The 18,402-nt window shown below is 37.3% G+C and overlaps 1 protein-coding gene across 1 annotated transcript in view; it reads right to left on the minus strand.

Moving 5' to 3' along the window:
* Positions 1-18,402, minus strand: part of ACACA (acetyl-CoA carboxylase alpha) — a 266,326-nt gene that overhangs the window by 110,089 nt on the left and 137,835 nt on the right. The window contains exons 30-35 of the mRNA XM_021717048.1: positions 12,110-12,133; positions 9,300-9,443; positions 8,427-8,523; positions 7,128-7,235; positions 1,961-2,017; positions 1,676-1,720 (exon numbers count right to left, since the gene is read on the minus strand). Coding sequence (XP_021572723.1) covers positions 1,676-1,720; positions 1,961-2,017; positions 7,128-7,235; positions 8,427-8,523; positions 9,300-9,443; positions 12,110-12,133 — 475 coding nt within the window. The remainder of the gene's footprint in view (positions 1-1,675; positions 1,721-1,960; positions 2,018-7,127; positions 7,236-8,426; positions 8,524-9,299; positions 9,444-12,109; positions 12,134-18,402) is intronic.

Genomic DNA, 18,402 nt, shown 5'->3' on the forward strand with positions numbered 1-18,402 from the left:
AACCCAAAAAAAAAAAAAAAAAGAACCAGGCACAATACTCTTCCAAAACCCAGGGCCTGGCTCTGGCATGTTCACCTTTGTTTGAAACAACATCTACAAGGAACAGTGTTTATTCATGGGCTCTCATATTCTATCCCCCATTATCAATTTTACTCTCTAAGCTCCTGATTTTTCTTCCAAAAGCTCCAGGGTTCTCTTTAAGCTCCTCATACTTCTTCACTGACTATTTCCTATCTAAAGTTATTGATTGATATATATCTGCACTCTGCTTGATTTCATGACATCAATAACACAGGGAAGTTGTGTAGTTCACATTTCCTAAAGCATTTCTGAAAATCTTAGCTTTTTAGTTAGCTTGCAGGGTAGGCTCTCTTGTTTCTCTGTAGACTAGACCAACAAGGTGAACTATATGTAGGAAAACAAAATGTCAAGTGCTAGAAACCTAATAAACAAAAGGGCAATAAAAGCAATCACATGTAGGTCCTTGAGTTTAGAAAGTTCTTTCTAGAATCCCAAGTGTTATCTTCATTATTGCAAACAAGCAGGGCTTGAGAACTAAATTACCTTAATTGCTAAAACCAAACCAAATACAATGAAATAAAATTTTTTATCAGGAAGATTAAGACTTTCTAACATCCTTTGTAACTTTTCTTGGCTACATTAGAATTAATTTTTAATGAAATATTTTGAGTACAATTAGTCAATCTGACAATGACATATTGGTTGCAAACTGAATTTCTGGCCTTACTGCTGTCATCATATTGGGTATGATCATATGGGTATACCAGATGCTAGGCTATTGACTTAATACTCTTATCAATAAAAATTTTAATCTCATAAATTTTTTTTTATTTTTTGAGTTGGAGTCTCACTCTGTCACCCAGACTGGAGTGCAGTGGCTGCTTCCGGCCACCGTAGCCTCAACCTGCTGCACTCTGGTGATCCTTCCGCCTTAGTCTTCCAAGTAGCCGGAATTACAGGCATGAGCTACCACGCCCGGCTGATTTTTTTATTTATTGTAGAGATGAGGTCTCGCTGCCCAGGCGGGTCTCGAACCCGCGGGCTCAGGCAATCCACTCACCTCAGCCTCCCAAAGGCGCGGGATTACAGGCTGAGCCACTGAGCCCGGCTTAATCTCATAAATATTAACAGTTAATCAGTTAAATGGGAGAACAAGCTACGGAATTCTTAATTTTTATTTTCTGCTCCTAAAATTAATATAAAACAAAAAAAGTAGCAACTTGGGGTCTGTTAAGGCATTTTAAATAATAAATCATTGTTCTTCTGAATTGAGAATTCTCAATAATAGAACTTTAATCCATCTTTGGGTAAAAGCCAAGAACCCACAGTGCAATTAGCAGTTCTTACTTAATTCACTATGTGCACAGAAGAAATTACTAGTTAGCTCCTGTTTCTACCTCTGGATAAATGCAGATGCTCATTCTTAAATATTTCTCAGAGATACATTGAGATTTTATTATAGGGTAAAATTAAAAAAGGAAAAAACCTTTAGCTGGTACACTGTAGAAGAACTGGATATTTATTACAATAATTTCTAAAAAGAAGAGGGATCAGATATAAGTCCACGTCTTCTAACTAACACATTCTGTTTAAATAATCAGCAGCAAATAGATAAAACAATAAGTAATCTTTCATTATTGTTCCTTTTACTTACATGAAATCTTTGATCCACCTCATAGTTGACCTGTTTTCTGAAATCCTTTCAAATAAAAGACAGAAAGGAAGGAAAAAAAGCAGAAGCTGGCAATTAGTAATAAAATTACAAAATTGAGTAAAAGGTGATGAGTTAAACTAGTGTTTTTAAATACTAAATTTATAGCAAAACAGTTATTTATCTGTATAGTTCTACAAGTAAGCATATGATTGTGATCCCACTTTTTATTAAATTCTAGCAGCAGCATAAGAAATATTAAAAGAGATACAATTCACATGTCAATACCTTTTGTGCAACCAGGAAAGTAAGGCGCCGGATCCCATGCTCAACCAGGGTAGCTTTCTATGAGCAAACATGTAAAACAGAAGATAGATGAGATCTCCATTAATCCTAAATTTTACCCTATTCGGTCCTTGTAAAGCTCTGATTGGTCTAAGCACTCTTTTTGGCTACGTACATCTTGGCTCAGTACCTTCAAACCTGAAAATAAATTTCAACCTGGCTCCTTGGACTAAGTCTTATGAAATAGATTTTACGTTGATCTGGATAAAACTGAAAGAGAACTTTGTAGAGTAGAAAAGGTGATGAGGTAAACTAAGTTATCTCAGAACCAATTCACATCAAGGCAGAACGTAACAATTTCTGCTTATAGAAATCACATCATTGAGCATGTATTCAAATAAGAAGATTAATATTGATACAGAAGCTAAATAAAATCAGATAAAGAAAAAGAACAGCTTTCCAGTAGGCAGAAAACACAGGTCCTAAACTGCTATTTGGATTATAGATATTTTCTAGTGTCAGATACAGCATTCCTATGATTCAACCTAACAAATCCTGAATTTCAGTTCTCTAAAACAGTTCTTCCCTACTTTACATTAAGGTATTTTTTAAAAGAGGTTTTTAAAAATTATTAAAAGCAAAGTTTAACAGGATTTTAAATTTAGGGATTATTCATATCTCCACTTATCATAGGTAATCAGTTAATTAGAAGTTAGCAGAGACCAGTAGTTTCAAGACAACCTCTTATTTGAGTTTTGGCCTAACAGACCTTAGCCTTTTCCTTTCCTGTACTGCTCATTTACCTCAAAAGGGAGAGACAAAGAAATAAGTTAATGAATTAAGTAAAAGACCTGCTTTTAAAGGTCCCTAACAAAGAGGGGCTACATGGCAACAAGCAGAAAAACAGTCGACCAGTTGAATGACTTCTGAGAATAGTAAAATATATATATGAATAGTAAAATTTTAAAAGTACATAGACTTTCACAACCTACATCTAGACTTTAGTTTGACCACATTTCTTGCTATAATGCTAACCCAAAGAGATATGTTCATAAGTCAATTCTTAACATTCATGATACTGCAATTTTTTTTTTTTTTTTTTGAGTTGGAGTCTCACTGTCACCCAGACTGGAGTGCAGTGGCTGCTCCTGGTCACCGCAGCCTCAACCTGCTGGGCTCTGGCTATCCTTCTGCCTCAGCCTTCCAAGTAGCTGGAATTACAGGCGCGTGCTACCATGCCCAGCTAATTTTTGATTTATTGTGGAGATGAGGTCTCACCAAGTTGCCCGGGCGGGTCTTGAACCCACGGGCTCAGGCAATTCACTCACCTCAGCCTCCCAAAGCGCAGGATTACAGGCTGAGCCACCAAGCCCGGCTGATACTGCATATTTTTAAAAATCCAAATTGGTTTCCCCTTATAAGGAAACATGTTCCTGGGTTATTTCTTCCGATTTCTCCATTTCTGCCCTGGCACTGCTGAGTAATAAAATTAATTTTATTAACAGCATAAGCAAAAGATAACTAGAAAAATTAATTTCCTGCAAACAAATAATAATACTAAATTCCCAGGTCAAATATAAATAAATTTTGGCTTAGCTACATTTAAAAATTATCTGTACTGTCATCATAACCTTTGCTATAAATCACCAAGTATTGACACTACAATAAGAAAAAATTGTGTTGAAAGAAAGGGGGGTATGGTGGCTCCCAGTCTCTCAGTGTGCCCAGGAACAGAAGCATTTCTCCAGATACCAACGAAGAATTCCACTACAGTCAAGTCCTTCAGAGACAAGCATCAATAGCTATGTTCTGGCAAGGGAAGAAAATAACTTTAATAATGCCATGATTTAAAATCAAAATTGTTATTGCTTTTAAAATTCCACAAGTGGCTGACAATAACAGCAGAGCAACAGGATTCTGATTACATTGTAATAATGTGGGTCTCACAGCAAGTCCACAGCTATTACCCAGCGATTAGGCATCAGCACCTGGAGAAACTCCATTTACACTGACTGCTTCAATCTCCTCCACAAGTCATTTACAAATATATGATCCTAATTTCTATGAGAGAAAAAAAGACATGCTGGGACTAGAAGATTATTTGGACAATTTGGATCAACCTATTTGATAGTTTAATGTGCGCTTTAAAAAAAAACTTTTTCTAAACTGCTAGAAGCATGATCATGAAGTGAAAAACAAAACTAGCTATCACTTCAGCTTTTTTTAGATTGCTTTTCCATATATATATATACACGTATATATATACGTGTATATATATATGATTTTTTTTTTAAAACAAGGAAATGAAAATGACAAATGTTCCTGGATAAGCACAGTACTTGATACAGTTACAAGTACCATATCTTGGACCAGTCTACCCTTACCTTATGAATAGCCTTAGGCAAAGACACACAATTTCTCTGTGCCTCAGTTTACAAGTCTAGTAAAATTTCTTATTGCTTATTTATGTTACAAATACATGCAGTGAAAATGAAGAAACTATCTCTTTAGATCAATGTGACAATATATTCAATACTTAGATCTAAAGTTATAAAAAGCCTAAAGTTGTGGTCAAATTATGGAAAAACAACCAAATATAGGTGATTAATGCCTCAAAATCTGAAGAAATTTTCAGATTATTTCCTGAAGCAGCAGCGGCAATGGCAGCCACACACATTAGGACTCTTCAGCAAACATTACCTTTATCACCAGCTTTATGTTAATTTTATAGGATCACTAGCCCAGGGCAAGAAAGTTGCTTGAGGTCAGAAGTTTGAGACCACCTTGGGCAACACATCCAGACCCTAAAAATAAAAAAAAATTAAAAGCCAGGTGTTGTGGTGTGCACCTGTAGTCCCAGCTACTTGGTAGGTTGAGGAAGGAGGATCACTTGAGCCCAGAAGTTCATGTGAGATATGATCATGTCACTATCCTGGGTGACAGAGTGAGACCTTGTCTCTAAAAAAAAAAAGATAAAGAAAAATCTCCAGGCACGTCCCCTACTTTCACTTCCCTGTAAGAATCCTTTCCTCATGTGCAATCCCACAGTTAATTTATGTGCTGTGAGGGCACCATAGAGTAAGTACTAAGACTCATGTTAATCACTAATTTACCATTTTTTCCTCTTGGTATCTACCATTAGCATTACATGATGTGAATGCCAATGGGACTAATGTTTTATACTACTGAATTCAATTTTAAAAACATCTAGTGAGGTCTTTCTCTGTAGCAAGCATCATGAGCCAAGTGCTGATCACTCAAAGAGAACATATAGGTCTTGCCATTAAGGTCAGGTTAAGAGGGCACTCTAGCATTTATCACATATCACAATAAATATAACTGTAGATTATTGCTTTAAGCATGCCTATTCAGTCCCCCAAACTACAGTATACACATCTTCAGGGCTAAGAATGTATTGTTCAGTAAAACACCTAGATCTATGTACCTTAGAGTTAGCATCAAATCTTTAAATTCTAGTACTTGCTCCATCATCTTCCAGTTGGTGACCAAGTGGCTTTAATTTCTCTGAGCTTTAGCTTTATTCCACGTGCATAGCTGAAATAATTCCTGACTAATCTAACTCCATAGGATTGTGGTAAGGTGTATGTAAAAAAATCTACATAGAGGTTCTTTATAAATAAAAAGCATTATTATTGCTAATAAATGTACTCTGACCAACTAATAATTCAAGGGAGAAAAATATATTTTAGTTAGGGTTACTCAGAAGTCCTCAACAAAGAGGGGAAATTTGAGACAATTCTTAAAATAAGCAGGAAAAGCCGGGCTTGGTGGCTCAGCCTGTAATCCCGTGCTTTGGGAGGCTGAGGTGAGTGGATTGCCTGAGCCTGCGGGTTCGAGACCCGCCTGGGCAACTTGGCGAGACCTCATCTCTACAATAAATAAAAAAAATTAGCCGGGTATGGTAGCGCATGCCTGTAGTTCCAGCTACTTGGAAGGCTGAGGTGGAAGGATCACCAGAGCCCAGCAGGTGGAGGCTGCAGTTGCCAGGAGCAGCCACTGCACTCCAGTCTGGACGACAGAGTGAGACTCCAACTCAAAAAAAAGATAAGCAGGAATTAGAATGAAAGGGGAAAACATTCCAAAGGAGAGGCAGTAAAAGAGATCAACTAAACAAGGCATATAAGACAATAAAGACTTAGGTCTTTTCACAAAATAGCAAAAGCTAGAAATTAGCTGATGGGGTAAAATCTCAAGTTAAGGATGTAGTCTGAAGGTAAGAAAGAATCACTGTTGAGTAGGAAAATAATATGGTAAGAGGACATTGTGGACATTTAATTTTGTGGTGGTGAGCGGAATGGAAAACTGTCTGGAGGAAGAGAGTGAAGGAAAATTTGTAGGTCACACATAAACCTGTTGCATTTCTCAGGCGTGAGAGAGTAAGGGTTTAAAGTAAAGAGATGGCTGTGGGAATCTGAAAACTGAAAAGAAGAAAAGGGGTAAAAAAGACTGCAAAGAAAAATTAACAGACCTTGATGACTGACCAGATATAAATAAGCATGTACAGATTGTGCGTAGAGGGGTAAAATAATATAATGTCAAGGAAAAGGAAGAAGTTAATGATTTCTAAATGATTAGTGGTAAAAGGTGTGGCTAGTTGTGAGTTTTTTGTTTGTTTTTGTTTTGTTTTATGGGAGGAGGTTTGAGGGGGATGAGAAGAAGTGAAGGAAAACGATGGAAATTTAAACTATGGAGTTTGATGTCGACAGGAGATAACCAAATGACATAAAATAAAGGGAGGACAGAAGTATAACTGGTATTTTCAAGGGAGGGAAGGGGAGAACACAGAAGGGACCTGAAGGGAATTTGGGCTTAGACATGTGGAGTTAAGTCACCAAAGGAAAATATTCAGCAGGTGATTGGAAATTCAAGACTGGGGGTCTGGAAGAGATTTAGAAACACAACTTTACTTAAAAGTTTTTAAATATTTGAAATGTATATTTCTTATAAAGATATTCAACTTGTCTTATGAAATTACTTTTGAATTTTATCCCTAAAGACAGAACTAGTCATGGTTCTGATAATTATGTTAAAAGACATAGCCATTATGAGTGGTAGGACTGATAAAAGTATAGATCTGATAAAATGATAGATATGATACATAGCCAGCAGAGAAGGGTCATCACCAGCTTCTGCCCAACAAAGAACTTACATTTTGCTGGGTAAACTCCCTGAACATAGCTGCAAGCCTGTCGTCCTCAATGTCACAGTCAGTCTTGATAGCCACATTCAGAATATGAATTGGTTCATCCCTAGGGACCTGTAACCAAGGAACACAAGCCAAGGAAATTAAGAGGCTGGCAGATACAGAGGCAGGAAGAAGTTATGGTACTTAGTAGAATACTGAAAAAGAGGTGTACCCCATGTTTTGGTTTGCCCATCAGTAGGAATAAGCAAATCGAAACAGCCCCATATTCACAACAGAGATAAAATAAAGCCCATAACTTTTAAGAGATAAGGTAGCAAAGGCAATAGCTAGAGGTGACCTCAAATCTTGAACTTGAAGATTATGATGTCTCAAATTTTTCACCAATATACTGGTAGTGAAGCCATCTGCCACATCACTTCCCAGAATGTTAAATGAAAATGAATGAAGCCGGGCTTGGTGGCTCAGCCTGTAATCCCGCGCCTTTGGGAGGCTGAGGTGAGTGGATTGCCTGAGCCCGCGGGTTTGAGACCTGCCTGGGCAACTGGGCGATATCTCATCTCTACAATAAATCAAAAAAATTAGCTGGGCGTGGTAGCGCGTGTCTGTAGTTCCAGCTACTTGGAAGGCTGAGGCAGAAGGATCGCCAGAGCCCAGCAGGTCGAGGCTGCGGTGGCAGAGAGCGGCCACTGTACTCCAGTCTGGGTGACAGAGTGAGACTCCAACTCACAAAAAAAAAAAAAAAAAAAGAAAATGAATGAAAAAAGTCATTTGAACATATTCACACATAATATATCCTTACAATTGATCAAAGAAAGGAAGTATCAAACCATGAAAAAAATAACATCTTAGGAAAAGGACAATTTATTTACTGATAAATAAAAAGATTAAATAAAAAGACAAAGTTTTAAACAAAATGCTATTTTTTTCCTGCAATCTAAAGTCCATCATTACCTGAGGACTATGATAGCACCACCTTGCAAAGATACAAGCCATCACTGTGTATGAATTCCAGCAACCACCAAGTTCAAATACTTAAAACAACATTTAGAGACCCAGAGGCATCTGCAATGGGTATAGCTGAGCCCGTTCTACACTATGGATTACAAAATTAACAGTTTTTTAAAGTTAGAATTTATATGCTACCTGTGTCCAAAGAAATACTTTGATGAAGCATATAAAATTAAATAATATGTAACAGGGTAGAAAGACAAATTCTTTCCTATAATGTTCCAAAGCCAGAAAGACAGTATACAGTACAAGTTCCATGTCTGATTGAACAGTTACCCAAAGGTGACACTATACCTTATCTTCATCGTATAAAGATGTGTGACCCGCCTCAGGGAATGTGGGGCTCTGGGGTGGGGAGTCACAGAAGCAGCCCATCACTTCATCAAAGATCCTAAAAAATACCACAGAAATACCCACCATGAAAACCTAAGTGGCAGGAAACTAACACTGCCATTGTCAGCACAGTCTAAAAGAATAATGTTTCCTACCCTTTGCTCAATAGTCAACTAAATAGAATCACCAGCGGTTAGAAGTGACATGCAAAATTTCACCAAGTGACAGAAATTAGGAAGATGGATTGTTTAAACTTTTATAAACCATATATATTTTTTTCTGTTTTTTAAAAAAGGAATGATCTAATGCTTTTTTTGTTTTGTTTTTTCATATGTAAGATACGAACACTGCTGTCATCATCAGTCTCAAAGTAACAGAAAAAGCCTGGAACTGGAGCAGTGACAGACCAATGTAATTACCCCTCCCCCTAGGGTAATGCATCAGTATACATCAAGAGATAGATACTGAATGCATTTAATCAAAAGATGTATCGTCTCTGGTGGGGCTCACTCTAGTGTTATGTTTAATTTCTCTTGACATTTCACTCATCACAGAGCAGACAGCTTCTTCTGTTAGCTCCTAAGGAAAGATGGTTTTTGTTTCTTTTTTTCTGACCACGCTCATATTAGGAGGCTTGTAGCTTCTGAACAAGAGGTGGAAATGGAAGGATATACACCTCTCTGAGGGTGTGTATAGCAATGACTACATCTCCTTAAGCTGGTTCATAGTTATTCTGGGGACCTTTATTCATTTTGCAGAAAGCTGAGACAGCCCCCAAAACAGAGATGCCATGGCTCCCCTCATATAGGCACAGTTCCATACATAATGTCTTACCTGACAAAATCTTCAAAAGTCCGAAAAGAAACCATTCCGCCCATTCGCTGACATGGTGGAGTGAATGAGTTGTCCAATAGCACATCGCTGACACTAGCTACATGAGTCATGCCATAGTGGTTGAGGTTGGAGGAGAAGGACATTCTAAATGGTAATTCAATCAAGTTCATTAGACAAGGAGAGTATGAACAAGGACTGGGAGAGTAATAGTAGGGAAAAGGAGCTAGGAGAAAACTCTGAAGTAGGGTCAGGGTGCAGAGCAGATTTGGTTTTTTACCCACTATGGATAAGGTGGTCTTGCTAGATGCATGTTAACTATTTTAAATTTCCCCATACAAGCTATATTTTCATCACTTCAAAATGTCTTAAAATAGGAACCTAGGGATTTTGAGGAACTTGATGGCAATTTTAATACAATGACATTATGACATGTCTAATGAATGAACAGCACATAGGGGTTAAAAACCATCCTGCATCTTCTCCCTCCCCTAAAACATTCCTTCCTTTAAAAGGAAGTAAGCAAGCCAAGTGAGTTGTTAACTATGCAACACTTAAGGCATTTTTCTCTAGGAATTGTAATAGATAAAGTATTCACAGATATATAAAGAGATAGATATATGGATGTAAAATAACAGCTCTAATTAAGTCATTTGGAGTGGTTTAGTAAATAATTATAAAAACATTATTTATGGTACAGAAACAACTCACAGTCTATAAAAGGAACTTTACTAAGGTATTTACTTTTTCCTTTAATGGTTTGGTAGGGATAGTTATTAGGATAATAGTTCTCCCTTTTTAAAAGAGATATTTTTCAAACCCAAACTGTAAAATTTTATTTTTATATGAAAACACTTCTATACCAAAGCAATAATAACTTCACTGAGAGCCCTTAATAATTTCCAGCAAGATACAAAAGGGCAGAGTATGGGTCTCAAAGTATGTGTAAGCATGACAAACAGTTGCTAAATGGAGATGCCTGAAGAGAACTGAACTGATTTGTTCAATCTAAAAGCATAATGAATCTGTAGATTCCTTGATGCATCTCAGCAGTATGTACTGATAAATAATACTGTAAAAGTGTTTCTGAATGCTCAATCAGGACAGCCTGTTAGGAAGGACCAACCTAAAGGATGCCTCCAGGACTTGCCTGACATGTTACTGGCATATAGATGTAATGCAAGTTCAGAGCAAGGCAATGGCACCTGAAATTTGGAGAACTCCCCCAAAAATCTCCTTTAAGTATACCACCTGCGGTGTTGCAGGGGGAAGAGAGCAGCAATGTGGACTTGACACTGGGTACATACTGCATCCTACTGCAAATCATAATTATAAAAGGCAATAGAATTCTTTATAGGATAGGAGTGCTGCTCACACAGACTATAGAGACTGACACTCCAGGTTTTTATTCCTTTGACAAGTGACGACTATGAAAAAGGCACTTCATCTTTTGACAGTACTGGGGAATAGAAGGAAGAGTGGGAGAGGAAACCATTGATACCATGAATGAAACAAACAAATGAAACACACATCAAGCAAGTCTTACACATGGTGCTCACTAGAAACTGGGATTCAGAGTTGTATTAACTCAGAAATGCTATCATCCTCTGCTTTTCTAGGGTCACCAAATATGTTTACTTAAGAAGCAAGTTTGTGAGGCATTGTATCTTTTCTACCTGCTTGGCATTGTACAAGAAAGATAAAAGAGTTCCAGACAACATTTAAAAGGAACTCCCTCTGAATAACTCAACAAGCTGTCTCTGTGGAAAACATGGGGTTAAATATTTTTTTCACTCAACTGAACCCCATGAGAAATAATACACTATTCAGTTTCCCCCCCACTGCTATGCTTGTGGGCCAGGGTAGCTAAAGGCAGGCAGGAATGAACCAAGCCCACCGTCCAAGGGAAGACTAGAGGACCAAATAAAAACATTCCCTTTCCTCTCTGCATCCAAATTGGGCTCTAAAAGCTATGATCAGTTTTGGTTACTTAATGTTTCAAAAGGAAAGGGAGAAAATAAATGTAAATCTATAAATGGTTCCATGCATAGCTGACTATCTACAAAGAGCTTGCCACCAACTTATCGTTTTAGCATTTTGTGGACTCAATTCCAGTCAAAACTCCCATCCTCTCAAACTTGCATTGTGTTGCCTTGCTTGGCTCAGGAGGCAGGAGGAACCCAACATACTAAAGTATCACTTGTGTTATATTAGCCCAGAAACTTCTTCACAGGGCTAAACATGTCAAAACTTAAATACACCTTTCCAATGTTAATCCTATTGTAAGTCTGAAATAAAAATGGACTTTTATGTCATTATAACATCTTAACACTTCAGAAAATTAACTAACAAATTGTTAAAACATGAGATCAGCTATTTCTGGATTTGCACTTCTCTAACACGAGAAGCAAATTAGAGAAAATAAAAATTGTGAACAATTTGCCAGAAGAGGAGTAACCTTAAGGGTTTCTCCTCTAAAAGTCCCAAACTAGACAGAGAACTTAGCAAAAGAAGATTCTTCCAGCAAAGCTGAACATCAGGCAGACAAACCCTCTATCATATATAGCTAGATTGGAGCTTTTCCATACTGAGGCTTTTCAAGTATTGCTTTTTGAATAGCTGAAGAAAAGCTGAAGACATGTTTTCCAAACAGAAAGAATAATTTAGTATGTCCAAAGGGGAACTCAGACCTCCCTAGCAAAGATAAAACACATTATCATGTCAAGTGTTGTGTTATTTTTTTTTTCCTCGTTGCACTATTCTATGTTACAAAAAGGTGCTTTTAATTGGAAAAGAAACTAAACATACGGTACCTGTTTAGCGTGGGGATGTTCCCTCTGTAATTAAACAACCACAGTTAGTTACTGTTAGGTTAGTGAAAGCCATAATAAAAGAATTGTCAGAGCAGATACAGACCAGTCACGAGGAGCTCCAGTTTGGCAGCTCTGGCATTCGGCAGACATAATTAAGTGCTCATTACCCTTCAACCCCCTGGGTGCCTGCAAAGAGGCATGCCTCCTAACCTACCTCACCACAGCGGCTGTTGATAGAAAGGGTCCAAATGTATTTACAATGGATTTTTAAAATAGCTCTATTAAAAAAAAATAATAATGCAGAGTAGTGATAAAACAAAGGTTGATGAAAATTAGTTTAAGCTATATGATATGGTATATTAACTTAGGCTTCAATAAGAAATATAATTCTTGGCAGGATTCTTAGAGACTCTTCTTTCTTGTTCCTATTACTAAAAATATAACAAGGAAATTCAGAGAAGTTTATTCCACAGCTCCTCCTACCTTAATTGTTTTTCTAGGATATGTGATGGATCTACAAATTTTCCTCCAAAGAAAATAATCCTGTAATCTGGGTTCCCAGCTTCAGTTCTAAGTTTTTTTAGCCATACTCTTCCTCCCATGAAGCAGGGGAGGGAAGAAGATATTCTACTATAGGAGCTTAAAAGAACTGAAAATCATGCAGGAATGTAATGACAAATGATTCTATGACTAGAGTGGTGTGCTAAAATTAATTAATACTTTTAAATTAAATGAGTTTAGGGTAGGAACAATTTTAAAAATTGCTGTTAGCTTAAAAATTCTAGGCCTCTCGTAAATAAAACCTTACCTAAATTTGACTAGTCCTGGAACTTCCTTATAAAAAATGTGCCAAAATGGAAGAAAGACTAGGACAAAAATGAGAAATTACAAAAGTCTCCTGCATCCTCATTGGTTCTGCCACTAACTCTTTTTAAAAAATTTGATGTTAGTTGTTTTACCAACTAAAAAAGGATCAAACAAATAAAAATCTTTATTTTCAATGTTGAACAAGTTATTCTTACCACCCACCATTTAGGGGCTTTGTAAGGGGGCCGATTGGTTGATATCTTAACCTTCTAACATTCTTTGATCAGTGTTTAATCACTGTTGGGGTTTTCTGGCACACAGAGGACTTAATAGGCAGAACATAGTGGGTGGTGCTGATGATATGTGGGAAGGAGGATAGAGGGAGGAAAATGATGTACTTTCCATGGCAGTGAAAGGAGCAGAGTAGACTGAGCTGGCCATATAAATAAAAAGCTATGACATATCACTACACACAAACTGTATACCTCATGTGATTTGTGAGTAGAAATGCTCTTTGCATCAAACCTGTATCACTGAGTGAATTCCTAAAGCAGCAAGAGCAACCTCTGTGTGCAAAAACCTGAATCTGTGCTGTTTGGATTCCTTGAGCCGCTCCCTCAGGAGAATGAGTTTTATCGTACAAAAGGTCCTTCATTATAATGCACTTGGCTTTCATTAATACATAAAAAGTATGCACAGGTCCTAGAGCAGAGGGAGGTGTAGCTGAACAGAAAACTAACTGCAGATGCCAATGAAAATACAGGAAAGTCTTCCTTTTAAGATATAAAGTAAGGGGCCACCTGCCCAGTCTCTTACCATGAACCTGTTTCGGAGATTCACTCAGTGATACCAAAGCAATCTCAGGATCTATTCATCTAGATTTCTGGAATTTAGAAACCAGTATAATCTCTCTCAACTGTTAACAAATTTCTTAAACCAATAAAATGGTTTCACTGCTACTAAAGCTATATTCTATTCCCTTTGGGAGGCTTCACAGGATGAGGACCAAGTTTTCAGTAGAAAAAGGCCTGCACTGAAAACACCACCAACAACAAGAAAAAGCCAGTCTTTCTCCATCAGCAGTTCTCAAGCTCTTATAGGGAGCCCCCTGCTGCTTTGTCATAAGAATTATGTACCATCTACACAGTATGGGGTAAAAAGCAAAAACCCCCAGTATCTCCAGTTTTTAAACGAATGGTCCCAAATCTATCATGTAAGAAGTAGGTTTAGAGTTAGCTTATCCTCTTTGGAAGAATAAGAATTTGTGGGATGTAAGAGAGATGAGCAGGAAAGGAAGGATAAACTGCCTATTAACAGGTAAATACTTAGCCATGTCCATAATAATCATTTGTATACAATATTATGCTATACAAGGGTTATTTAATCAATTTAAGAATATGACAAATGTGGCATACTGCACACTACTATGATATATCAGAAAGCTAGATTCACATTCTGTACAAAAATAAACAGCTAATGGAAGAGATTGTATAAGAGTCAAATATTCCATTTATATAGATGAAAATAAAATTTACCACATTCTACCGTATACTCATCACACAAAAATGGTCAAATTGCTCAATCTCTCTGATAAGGCAGCCAAGTACATTTTCAAATACATAAACGGGATATAAATTCACTTCTTATAATCTGCTATTTGGGCTATTGAAAACATGTATTGTGATGAATCTTCATTCACATTGTTTTCATAAATATTAGAACTACTTTCCTTCTACTAAATTAGCTCCATTTTACAGATGTGAGAACTGAGAAACCAAGGGGGGTGCATTCCAAGGACAATATACAGTATGGTGTCAAAAACCATAATCTAGACCTGATATTTTCTCCTCTCAGCTCCCAATGCTAGCATTCTACACCAATATAAACTTTAAAGAAGGACAAGAGAAATTCTTTGAATTCTGAGGTTCTTGGTATTAAGTCACCTCTGATTTTACTGATCTGCCTGCCCAGAATGGCTGGAGAGCTTGCTTGAATATGAATGCAAAGTCAGAGATGCCGCCTGCTAGCTGAACCCTCTTTAAGGAAGACTGACTTCTCTGGCAATCACAAGTTCTCTGAGCCTTTATACTATCCCTTCTAGCTGAATTTCATTTTGCTTGATTCTAGTTGGCCCTACATAAATCTTTTATCATATAAAAATGCTCCTGATTCTTTTGCCTTTTAACTTGAAGGAAAAAAGACCCTATATGAAAATGATGGGGATGCATGCAAACAAGCAGTGGTTACATCAAGCTGTGACTGAAAGCCAGTATAGGGCAAATCTTTTGAAATCAGGCAGCAAAGCAGAATCAGAAGAGGTCGGCTGAATAACCTACTAGCAGTCACTAACAGCAGTACCATAGAAGAAAGAGCAATTTGACTGGCTGTGACCAGTGGTGGTCTCCTTGTGTGACTATATTTCTGCAGGAGTATCCAAATTAAGAGCTATAAAACACATCAGAACCATATCTTTCTATTGGCATCTCCCCCACCACTTTCTTGCAGCTCAGATGCCCTAATTCCACTGGCAGAGCTTTAGTTTACAATAAAATGATCATTGCTTCATTCATTTGCAGCCCCTCCAAAGTCCCTTCTTTGCTCTGCTGGCAGATTTCTGAAACAAGTACACCAACAAGGGTACAGCATATTACTGTTGCCTGCTGTATAATTAGCTACAAAGCCACAGCACAAAACTACAGGGATTTACAGGTGCCCTGGATTCTGCTTTTCCTTCCCCTGGAATCCGCTAGTCTTCCTTGACAAGAAGGGACCTTGGGCTACCCTAATGATATATTGAGAGTTTTAAACTCGACTCTCCAATCTTACAAAGTCTAGAGTGCCAAAATAACAAAGCAGAGACTAGAAGCTGAGCCACGGATACAGGAAAGCACTTTGGTAAGCACTTAAACCTGCTGAGAATTTTCTCTTCTGCCAGATACCTGCATCTTCTCAGCAGATTACCCTGAATGAAGGAAATAAGCACTGTAAAATTTTATTTATTTATAGCTCATTCTGGCCTGCTAACTACATCAAGCACTTCCACTGCTAAAAAAAGCTACAAGTTGGATGACTTTTGAGTGTCTTAGCAATGTCCAAAAGGAGGGTCTAAACTCTGGATGTCAATGATTATCAGAATTCTCAAGAATGGTAATAGGCAGCTGATTAATCAAATGGAAGGTTTCTCATTTTTAACCTTCCTCACAAATAAAAAGAAGGCTCAGAGGCCACCCACTGACATCTGAACATCGAGGGTGCCAAGAAGCCTAAACTTAGCCATGACCAAAATGTGACAGGAGAGAACACAGCCGACCTCTTCTGGATGAAAGACACAATGAGAAAAGGAAAGTGTTAGAATTAAAGCACTGTAACACAGAAGGCCAAATTCACAAGTAGCAAATAGCAGAGAAGGTGCAATGCAACCCGACTTTACTAAAGCATGGATTTCCATCTAAGAAATAGGTGGAAATAAACACCAATAGGTCCTCACCCATTATATATGTACAGAAACGTACAATAAAGTATACTTCCATCTCTTGCATCAACTTTGATGTTTCTTATTTGAATCACAGATTAAAAGTTAAAAAAATTACTCGTGTTCAGTGTGTATTAATTATAAAAATTATTTGCAGTTTTAAATTTTGCACTCCCAGGCTGTCACATAGAGCAGTATGTATATAAATATAGCTGTATTTTAGAAGATCAAATATTGGCTGACTGAAGAACTATTTGTTTCCAGATTATTCTGAGGCCTTAATATGCCCAAAGCTAAGTGAAATCCTGAATGTCAAATGATTCAATGGATTGTCAAAATCAAAGACATTCAGGATGATGCCTTCATTGTAATAAGTTTTTGCATCTCCAGCATCAATGACTGATACTTGGGTTTCTGAATGGGAAAAAAAGAGATATATATATATAAAACTTGGGCTCTAAACTCCGAACCTCACTAGAGGAAAAAAGAGAAAAAGGAATGCTGAATGATATAGTCTGACCTCCAGGATTATTTCATGTAAGACTCTGGTTCAACTCACTAAAAAGCTGGGCTCACAGAATCTTAGACAAGAGAATTAGGTTCTAGAGATCTGAATATTCTTGCACCAAGAAAATAACTGAAAAAAATTCACTTTTCCTTCAACATCAAGTCACTTCTTTAAAAACTACTCTTAAAAAAATCCCCTCCCCTCAAAAAAAAAATCACATATAATTGCACATATCCTTTAAATACTAAGGAGGTAAAAATGGAAACACACAAACAAACATACATGTGTTACATACGTATATATAGGTTTCTAACTATATTTAAATCAGAAAAATCTCTGAAGCTGCTGTTCAGTAAAAGGAATTTAAAAAGAAAAGGGTAAATCCAGACCAGGTACTTCCCCTAAGTGAAGCTCTAATAACTGGATCCACTAGTGAATAAGATCTAGAAATGCCAAATAAACTAGAACTATAGGTACTAGAAAAAATTTGGAAATGTGGAGCAGAAAATCAAGAAGATAACATATGGTGACCGAACACACTTAGCAAGAAGGAGGAAACAAGAAGTCATAGAGATTAGGAATAAACTATTTAGTCATCTGCTTTTTAAAAAATTATTGAGGAGTACTAGAAAGAGTCCAATTACACTGAAAAATAGAGTAACTAAATGTCAAGCAATACAAAGTTCTATGATAAATTAAAATTTAAATAAAAAGGCATCAAACATGGTACCACAAAGTAACTGTCCAAGTGTGCTGAAAAGAAGAATGTTTTTTCCCTTCTTACAGGCTCCCCTACTAATTTAGTGTATTTTGCCTACTTCTCTAAAAATCAAAACAAGTCCTAATGAGACACAAGTCTTTAATCCAAACTGCAACTAAGATACATTCCAGGAAAAAAAAAAGCCAAACAAAAAACTGTGCCATTGTCAGTTTGCAGACAGAGTCATGTTTCACCTCCAACCCATGGAGGCTAAATCACTAGACAGAAACAAACTGCAGGAATAGAATTCTACCAGGTGACCCCAGATACAAGAGATTATAGTCTTGCTTTAATATTGTAGATTACAAAGATACTTCCAACAACGTGCTAAACAAACTTAGTCTACTTCAAATAACAACTGGCTAGGAATGTGAAGACCAAGTACAAGGAAGGAAAATACAAAAAATTGGTTAAACAAAATATCTGGTTTCTCCCCCAAGAATTTTTGGCTGGGTGCGATAGCTCATTTCTGTAATCCCAAAAGTTTGGAGGCCAAGGTGGGAGGATTGCCTGAGCCCAGGAGTTCAAGGCTATGGTGACCCATGATCATGCCACTGCCCTCCAACCCGGGTAAGAGTGTTAGACTGTAGGCCCCGCCCCCCCCCCAAAATTTTTTTTTTGGTCTGCATTGAGCATGGTGGTGTTTATCTGTGGTCCCAGCTCCATGGGAGGCTGAAGCAGGAGGCCTGCTTGAGCCCAGGAATTTGAGACCAGTTTGGGCAATATAGCAAGACTCCATCTCTTTT

Source organism: Carlito syrichta, unplaced genomic scaffold, assembly GCF_000164805.1.
Source record: "Carlito syrichta isolate Samal-C Ts95f unplaced genomic scaffold, Tarsius_syrichta-2.0.1 Scaffold309200, whole genome shotgun sequence".
Classification (NCBI taxonomy): domain Eukaryota; kingdom Metazoa; phylum Chordata; class Mammalia; order Primates; family Tarsiidae; genus Carlito; species Carlito syrichta.